At 36.4% G+C, this 10,248-nt stretch overlaps 1 protein-coding gene across 1 annotated transcript; it reads right to left on the reverse strand.

Moving 5' to 3' along the window:
- Nucleotides 1-8,463: 8,463 nt before the first annotated feature.
- Nucleotides 8,464-9,320, reverse strand: LOC112052413 (39S ribosomal protein L35, mitochondrial). Its single transcript, XM_024091469.2, has 2 exons — nucleotides 9,165-9,320; nucleotides 8,464-9,048 (listed from the first exon to the last, which is right to left on the reverse strand). The coding sequence occupies exons 1-2, from the start codon at nucleotides 9,184-9,186 to the stop codon at nucleotides 8,537-8,539; spliced, it is 534 nt and encodes a 177-aa protein (XP_023947237.2). The 5' UTR covers nucleotides 9,187-9,320; the 3' UTR covers nucleotides 8,464-8,536.
- Nucleotides 9,321-10,248: the final 928 nt, after the last annotated feature.

Consider the following 10,248-nt stretch of genomic DNA (forward strand, 5'->3'; position numbering starts at 1 on the left):
TACCTGTGTTTTCAGTCAACCAACGTGCCTAGGTATAAAGTTTTTTAGTCATAATATTAAGTTCCCAATTTTCCTCAAAGTATGGGTTAATGTCTAAATTGTTAGACTACGAGCTAGGCAAGAATTGGGCATTCATTTATTTAATTTTAAGTCTATAGCATTATTAACTTTATTTTATAAGTAACTTTTTGGCGATTCAAGATTGAATTTGTGATTTTTACTGAATAAATCAATTTAATATGAATTCGACTATTTAAATTGGTCAGACTCTTGTATTTCACGCTACATTTGATTACTATACAGGAAGACTTTGCAAGCTGTGATTAGAGTTAGCCAACATTCACAAATGCTCGATATGTAATATTTACCTGTTACGGTAGGTAATTGGATAACTATTAAGTAAGGTATCCGGCTGGCAAAGTTGCGCGTGCGGTATCGATGTGGGGCCTTAATGGCCTATTTTTTAATAAAGTCGTTGTGTAAGCTGTTGTCATCTTAACAAAAAAACTTTAGCGTAGATTGTGATTTAAACTCTTTTGTTTTCGTATGTTGTTCAAGTTTTTCATCACATTGTTTTGAATTGACAAATCCAGTTTGAATAATTTTGGCTGATTTTTTATCATCAAATCATCTGGCGGGTTTTTCGTAGCTTGACGTTAGCCCGACCAATTTTTTTTTCCTTTTTGTAGACCAACTGTGGTCATAAATCTATAGACTATATTTCTTTTTGTAAATGTGATGAATAAATAAAATATATTATATTCTTTTTAGTATATCAAAATGAATTACCTACGTTTGAGTTTATTTTCAGCAATGTGTCCAAGCTGATCGGTATCAAGATGGGTTATTCGCATTAGCTGTTATTTCATTTACTTTAAATAATAAATAATTAAGTATTAACAATTATATTTTTTTGAATATTTATTGGTACAATAAGATTTATAAATCATAATTTAAACAGTAACATGATATGTTATCGTGTTTCAAATAAAAACTCGTGTCAAGTCATCAAGTTACCATCTTCAAATAGAATATTGTATTGAATTTAGATCAATACCAAATTGGGCTTGTAGCGAAACTGCATTGTTAACTTTTGTTATTTTCTTTACAATAATATAATTCTGCATTATCGATTTGTCACCTTATAGATCGATGTGTCACTTCCACTACAAAATTATGTATTAAACCAACTGTTTTTTTTTTTTTTATTGAAATCATTACACGAATTACTATCAGGACTACAACAATACAGGTAGTTTCGTTACAGCCTCAGAAGAAATCTTTAATTAATTACTAAAATTATTGAGTATTATATTGTTACCTACTTTACTGTAAATTAAAAAAAAGTTTAAAGCTAGATTTATTCGAATATTACAAAATGATTCAATTAAGTTGGTCAATTGATTTTGTAATTTATACTGTCTATTGTTAAGCAGAAAGTATTATGATGCTAGTCGATTTATTTAACTTAAGCTGTTATTTATTACAAGGTTCACGCGTTTTTTTTTTTTTTTTTTTTTTTTTTTATTGTAGGAGGAAATCCTCATGGATGACATCCAGGTACCCTGGATGACGATGTCCGACTTCACCGTTGGTATCGGCGCCCTACGGACTAAAACCTCCTACATTCGCAGACCGTCCTTCCCGGTACCGTTGGAAACATTACTTCGGGAAGGGGTTGTCTTTTTAGGCATCAATCCTTCTTTGTCGCTCCCATTCGTCCTGCACCCGTCTGCCTATAATGCAATGGATCATTTCTGCGGCCTTTCTCCACCCCTCTTCGCTCGCCAGCATATATGGCACCAAGTTATATTTTGACAGGAGTTCATTACTTCCGAGGACTCTACTTCTTAAGTTTTTAAACTCTACGCACTCAAAAATGGCGTGGTTCGGTGTGTCTTCTTCTCCGCAATAACAACAATCTTCGCTAGCTGCTTTACCTATAGCATAGAGGTAAGTATTAAAAACCCCATGCCCGCTCAGTGCCTGTGTTATTAGCTTGTCGACTTCACCATGCTTCCTGTTCAGCCATTTAGGGAGATCTTGAATGAGGTCTCGGGTCCATTGTCCTTTTCCTTTTTCGCTCCACTCTTTGCTCCATTCTAGTATTGTCCTTTGCCTTAGTTCTTTTGCAGTTATTTGGTCGACACTTTCGTATTGTCTAGTACGTTCTATAGCTAGCAAATCTAAGGGTATTATGCCCGCTACAACCAGGACAGCTTCTCTAGATATAGTTCGGTACGCGCCACAGATTTGGATAGCTAGGCGCCGCTGTATTTTGCCAAACATGTCACTGTATTTAGCCATTTTAAGAGCTTGGCTCCAGATCGGGGCCCCATACAGAATGACCGAGTGTGCAACTGATGCTAGGACTCTTCTTTTGCTAGCTCTTGGTCCTCCTTTCCTGGGCATTAGTTGGCTAAGTGCAGTTGTTAGTTTTTCAACTTTTTCAGCGGTTAGCTTTACATGTTTGTCAAATCTGAGACTCCTATCCAGCCAAACTCCTAGATATTTCAACTGATCCCCTAGCTTTATTTGCACTCCTTCGATATAAAAGGTGATAGGCCCATGCTTTTTCCTGCCGCTAAGCATAATTGCTTCGGTTTTTTCAGGGGCTAGCTTCAGCTGTTTCGATACCATCCATTCGTTTATTTTCTTAAGCGCAAAGTTGGTTCTGTTGATAAGTAGTTGGTCTGTACGGGCAGTTACCAATAATGCTAAATCGTCCGCAAACCCTACAAGGTGCGTGTCTTCGCCTAGATGTAATTTGAATACTCCATCATATAAAATATTCCATAATGTGGGGCCGAGAATAGAGCCTTGTGGCACTCCACTTGACACACTGACAGTCTCGGTCTCCCCTGCCGTATCTGTTAAGATTATTTTTCTATTTTCCAGGTAGCTGCTAATAAGCTTCGTGAGATAGTCGGGAAATCTTCGCTGCTTAAACTCATGCAGTATTTGGTTCCAAGGCGCAGAGTTAAACGCATTTCGTACGTCTAAAGCCACTAGAGCACAGAGCTTTCTAGTACGCTGCGTCCCTTGTTTGGCTGCTTCGGCGATGCTTTTGACTCTTTCAAGGGCAGCTATTGTAGATCTGCCGCTTCGGAACCCATACTGTTCCTCTGCTAGTCCGCCATGCTCTGGAAGCATTTTTTCGATACGGTTCAGTATAATGCGTTCCAAGAGCTTCCCATAGCAATTAAGGAGACACAGTGGCCTGTAGCCTGAAGGGTCATCGGCTGGTTTATTGGGTTTCCGCAGTAAAATTAATTTGGCAGTTTTCCACATCGGCGGGAACTCACCATTCTGGAGAATATGGTTTATGATATTTTTAATTTTCTCTGGAATGATATTTACAGCTAGTTTGACGATTTCAGGTGGTATATGGTCTGGTCCAGGTGCTTTGCGTAGTTTAATCCGATCACATGCCCCTTTTAGTTCTTCATCCGTAATATTTGGTATATTGATCTGATCTGAATTGAAACAAGTTCTTTCAAAGTCACTATGGGCAGGAAATAGGGATGTCGCGATGTCACGCATTTTACTCAAACTTAAGGGAGCAGGCGATGGTCTTCGGATCTTTTTCGTCACTATTTTATACCCTAGCCCCCAGACATCATTATCTACGTCGTCTCTTACTTTCTGCCAATGTTGACCTTTTGAATCTGATATAAGCTTTTGCAGTTCGAGTTTAGCTGTCTTGTAATTGTTTCTGGCTTCTTCGCATTTTCTTTCCTGGTACAATATGTTCTCTTCTGTTGTCTGTTTCTTTTTCTTAGAATTTTCTCTAGTGTATGCTCTTCTATTTTTTAAACATTTTTCTCTTGCTTTGGCAATATCACTGTTCCACCAATATGCCGGTTTTCTGCGCCTCGCCTTTCTTTTGGGCATAGAACAGTTGCAAGCCTTTGTAGTACAAGTAACAAGCTCAAGTGGCGTTTCTATCTTTGTTTCCTTTTTTAATGATTCTTCGAACTTGTCCTTGTCTATGCGATTTAAATTCCAGCCGAGTGGCTGTGGTTCATTCTTCATTATTTGACCTCCGATACTAAAAACGATATATTTATGTCCGCTCATCGTTTCATCCTCCAAGACTCTCCAATCTTTGATTTTGCCTACAAGGTTGTCATTTATTATTGTAATGTCTGGTCTAGATGTCTTGTTCCCTCGTACAAACGTTGGCTTTGTCCCTATATTAGCTACCGTCAGATCCAGATCAGCAAGCACATCCATCAGGTACTGACCTCTTTTATTAATCTGTTTACTGCCCCACATCGTCGAAGCAGCATTGAAGTCCCCTGCTACCAAGACCTTACCTCGTTGGATTCGGATACTTTCACCGAGTTCGTCAAGGTATCTCTTATATTCCTCAAATGTGCAGTTAGGGGAAATGTAGCAGCTGTATATTGTTAGTTGTGTGAGCCGTAACCCAATAAAACCATTTCCTTTCATCGTTGCTTCGACTGTCAAGGCTGTATTATTGATAATAACTGCCGCGTCTACTCTACGGTCTCTTTCCCATCCCGCTGCTTCGGCAATCTTTTGATTGGGTTCAGCTAATATAACAATATCTATGTTGTGTTTCATTGCCGTTACAAGGAGAAGATCGTGAGCTACGCGAACCCGGTCTGCATTTATTTGTAAAATTTTAATTTCCATAAGAAGGTATTATTTTTTCTGTCTTTGGCTTATCTCGTGTTCTGTTGACTGCATTAATAGCACTCCTGAATTTTGGGCATCCAGTTGTAGCTGACCTGTGCCCCGGAGCTTTGCACAGTGGACAGAAGGGTGTAGCGGTACATGTATCGGCTTTATGGCCGACGCCACTGCATCGTCTGCATAGGTTAGCTCTGTCTGTTCCTTTGCATTCCTTTGCTCTGTGTCCGGTTTCCCAACATTTATAGCACTTCTCTACGAAAACACGTTTCCTGATCCTACATCTTGTCCATCCTACATATACCGTTGTTACATGTGCAAGATCATTGGCAAACTTTGAATTTATCGAGACTGTTGCTGTTATGCGTCCGTACTGTGTGGGTCGTATTGACTTAATCTCTACTGGAATTCTCAGTTCTGTCTCTAATGCATCTTTTAGTTCTTCGGTGGATACATCTTCGTCTATGCCTGTGATATGGAAGATTGATCCTTTCCCTCGGTGAATTTCAGTGCACTCTAAAACGGTTTCCAGTTTGGACTTTAGCGCCTCCGTATCTCCTGACACCTTCAACATTACCTTTCCATCGTTTGTCTTCCGTATAGATTTTACTTCCGCCCCAATTTGTTTTATTTCAGATATGCTAACTTTGCTTTTCATTTTTTTAAGAGTATCGGCATAGGATCCTCTTCCATTAATTAATAATGTTTCTGTCATTTTCCTTCTATCATTTTCTTGCCTTTTCTGGTTTCTTTTTTCAGTGTCGTGTTCTTCAACGAGTAGTTTTATTCTCAAATCGAATTTGGACAGCAGCTTTTCTAGTATCTTCCTAAGTTGCTTTTTGTTTATGTCCTTACCAGCTGCGATGGCTATTTTTTTCTTTCTTCCATTTTTTTCCAGAACCTTACCGAGTTGTTCTATTTGACTGTATAATGTTTCCACCTGATTCGTGTCTTTTATGCTAACATTGCATGGAACGACGTAAATAAATTGTTCAGTTTCAGCTATATCTTTTTTAGAGCTTCTGGTAGTTCGTACTGTGTATTCACAAGGTTCACGCGTTGCAAACAATGTAACAATCAAAAATATACTATGTACAAATGTATTAAAAATTCAATTTTTAATAACACCTTTTTGGACTATTTAAAAAAATGTGCTAATTTTAAAAGTATCGAGGTGTTTGTTGGGTTGCAATGTTATTTTTTATTTTATAATTCGTCACTGGAATTTCAACGTTTTTAAAAAATGTCTTAAACAAGCATCAAAGATATAAAGAGTAGATATCAAAAAAAGATGCAAATCCGCATGCTCTATCGACTAATGAAAATGCACCTATTGTTGATAATTTTGATTTTGAAGTGTCATTACTGTCAGGGGTGCTAGTTTAAAAAAATAAGAAATTCCAGGGGCGAGCTTAAAGCCAAAGTTACGCATATTCTATATCTATAGTATAATCCACATCGAAAGATTATGAAATTGGCGCATTCTGTGATTTAGTATCTACTTATAGTATGTATGCAACTTAATAAAACACAATCGTAGGTACATGATTATGGGTGGCGCTTTGAGCTCAGATCAAAGTCTTAAAGCACCAGGCGATTAGATAGATAAAGCCTGTTTAGTCAAACTATTTTAAATAGAAAAGTTCAGGCTAAGAAGTTACCAAAATGTGGATATTCTGAAAAAGTTATAGCTTTTTACCATTGTAACTATGTTTAAAGATTTTCTTAAGTTATCTTCGGTCGGCCCAGCCGAGGATCGAAGGATCTCCGTCTTGTAAATCCACCATACTGCGCCATGGCGACGAAACAAGTTTAGGATTTTATATTTCTTAAATTGGCTCAGGTCATGTCTGTTGAAAGCACCGGCCGAGGCTAGATACCACCCTACCGGAAAAGACATACCGCCAAGCGATTTTTCCGGTTTTATTATTTCTCTCTACCATGCAAGCCCGCTTCCATCTTGGATTGCCTCGTCACTAACACCACTGCCTTGGTGCTTTAAATGTATGTTTGTACTAAAAAAAATAGTAGAGCCTTTAGAGCCCGCAGTCCGCACAGACAGACATATTCGCGTTCTGAGTTCTACGTTCCATATTCCCTGTAATGTAATGTATATACATTAGAAAAAAATAGACCACACTACTAAGTAAAACTTCTTAAGTGCTCCCTTCAACGTGCGATTACACTTCGCGCACAATTAAGCAGCGCGGTGTAATGCTAGCCACTCGCCATCCAATAAATCCATGTGCCTGCAGCGCTAACGGCATGACATCCGATTGTGTTAGTCGCGATCTGAATGATGTCATGCATATTAATCACACACAACCAGTTTTATAGATGTCATGCTGTTAGCGCTGCAGGCATGTGGGCTTATCGGATGGTGAGTGGCTAGCTTAACTATGCTACCTGTGTGTTGGCAGTCACAAACACAATGCCGTATCTAGGCTAAAGGCTTTCTTAGGGCGAGGGCGTGCCTACCCTAGAATGGACCTGTGACCATTCCATTATTTATTTTGGTATATATAGTTTTTACACTTCCTGAACACATAACTCGACATTGTAGACGATATTAAGGTATTATTTGTGTATATAACGTTCTTTGTTGACCACTACTATCATTGAGATGTGGAAATTCCCTCTTTTGAGCGCCTCATTTTTTAAAACCTAGTAACACATCTAATAGTATTTAACATCATTGGCCTATGCACAAACATTACACAGAACGTAGCACTCATTGTCTGAACGCTGTGTCTGCTCGGGGCCTTATAATATACGTCCAAGTCGCTTATAAAGACATTACTGTGCAATAATAACACTAAAGAGACAATTATTTTTAATATTCTATTTATTTTGACATTGGAAGGAATAAGTGTTTTTTTTTTTGACTTGAATATTTAACTACTATAGTTTTTAAGAGTTTATGAAAAATGTTTGTTTTATTAATTTAAAAATCTTGTATTTCAATAAAATGAATACATATTTATTAATTTCATATGTTGTCTTTCTTTTAATTTACTCCCAAAAAAAGTAATTTGATGAGTCAAAGCCAAGTATTTCATATCAGAATCTCAATATATCCTGAATTATTCAGGTTGTTCTTCAAATGAATCTACATACCTATGCATACATAGCAGATATATGTAGAAAAATGTTATGAAAATTACCAACAGATACCTACACAAGGAATAGGCATTCCCAGGACCCAATTCTAAAAAATTGAGATTTACTCAAAAACTCAAACTTACAATTTATTTAAAAATAGGTAGGCATTTAGATAGACAATTTTAGATAGGACATGGTTCCTGCAGGATTTCAGTTCTTCACAAATCCTGCAGGAACCATGGATTCCAGGATCAAAAGTAGCTTATGTGTTAATCTAGACTAAAATCTATTTTCATTCCATATTTCCGACAAATCGCCGCAAAATTGACAAAAGTTTTATACAAACTTACATTCCCTATGTTATCCCCTTGTGGGTAGAATTGATCAAAATCCTTTCTTAACGGATGCCTATGTCATAACATCTACCTGCATGCCAAATTTCAGCCCGATCTATCCAGTGGTTTGGGCTGTGTGTTGATAGATCACTGTCAGTCAGTCACCTTTGAGTTTGATATATTTAGATTACAAGAACTGACACAATTTTTACATGATGCAAAGTTTACTTTCTAATCATGTATTATCTGTAAGTAACTGAATAAAATTTGTTTGGAATAAAATTCTATTCAGTTACTTAAATAAAATTGGAGATTGTCTTCTTTAACTGAAACATGTTAAAAAGGAGAGTATTATTTAGATACAAGATAATTCTAAAGTAATTTTTATTAGCTACATAACATAAATTATGATTAATATTTTACGACTGAAATATTTGATATTAGTATGTTTCTCTTGGTTTCTTTCTTGTGATATGGAACTCTTCCCTGGTGTGATACGGCTCATATGGATCATCTACATAGTATTTTGGCCTCTTCCAATATTTGGTAACCATTTTGTCTAATAACACATTCTGGGTGGCGTTGACAAATACATGTTGACGCAAACGCCTCTTTTGTGGTTGAGACTTCTTCCACAATTTCTTGTGTCTACCAATTTTTGTTCTTATCCACGCTCCCCAATGCAATCTAAAGAAGCGCTTCACAGCGGCCTTAACAGTCTTCCTTTTGCCTCTCTTCAAACTGAATTTTGTGACTGTTCTGGATGGAATTATTAAATTGTTACATACATCTAACACTTGCTTATTGGTCGTCAATGATAAATTGGAGTTGCTCCAGCAACCATTGTAAGCAATCGCACTGATTCTTGTACTTAGAGTGGAGAAACTTTTTGGTTGATTTATAATCCTGGTACTTAGTTGCTGGAACTGAATCGGTTTTATATTCCGGATGGCTGAAACAGAAAAATATAACCTTAACACTAAGACGTTTTAAAAAAATAAATCAGAGATTGGTATACATGTTAAGTTAAAAACGTTATATATGTGAACTTTTAGGCTATTTATTTACCAGATACAGCAAAACGGAACATTTTTTACAATTTTTATTTTTTACATTTGTTGAACAAACACAACACAGGCGGCCACAGATTATTTTAATTTTCGAATTTGACAATTGACATTGAAGGTACTAGTGTTGCACCATACATCCTACTTTAAAGTGTTGCATTGTTCGACTTATTAATTATTCGAGCTTATTCGATAAAACGATGACTGAAACATCAACCTTAAATGAGTTATATAGGGACCTGACTCGCTAGATGTTACCCCTCATTCTTAATGTAAGATCAACAATCTTACACTTTTACACACACAAAACAAGTCTGGTTTTCCATCCCAAATTCACAAGAAGTTATTTTGATAGCTAATAACACAAAATAGTAGAAAATGATGATGGCGTTGTAGTCACCTATTGTCGCTAATAGGGTAACCCTGTGTTCTGTCATCCTCTATCATCTGCAACTACCTTGATACTTGACAATAATTAATATTTTGTTCTATTGAAAATAATAATATTATCTAATCTAGATAAATTAATAAATATATTTGGAAAATACTAACTATCTAGCCCCGAAGTAAGCATCATGTGTTGTAGGTACTATAATGTTTTTCATAAAGGAAGGGTACGGTGACAGATGCTGTTATGTGTCACGCATATGAAGTTTCGTATTATTTTACGATAAAATGTATGGCGGATATCGGTGTTATTGCTTGGGGGGTACCGCCCACTTAGAGAAGGGCCTCGTGACGTCGTACAGTAATATATTCGTTAAAGGGGGTTTATAATAAAATAAATAGAACTAATAAATTATAACATTTTGTCAATTAAGATAAATAGGTGAATAGTGAATGTATTTATCTATGACACAATTGTTTATCAAAACTATATTTCAAAAATATGATTAATTTATTAATTAAACATCGTAAACCCGGATAAATTTATGTGTACGAGTATATTTACTTTTGTACCTCCTTCAATTATTATAAAAAATCGGATTTTGGATGGGTCTCTTTACGAAGCACTTTTATTCCGATTTTAATCTATACTAATATTATAAAGAGGTAAAGTTTGTAAGTTTGTAAGTTTGTCACAT

The sequence above is a fragment of the Bicyclus anynana genome, chromosome 24 (genome assembly GCF_947172395.1).
Source record: "Bicyclus anynana chromosome 24, ilBicAnyn1.1, whole genome shotgun sequence".
NCBI classification, from domain to species: domain Eukaryota; kingdom Metazoa; phylum Arthropoda; class Insecta; order Lepidoptera; family Nymphalidae; genus Bicyclus; species Bicyclus anynana.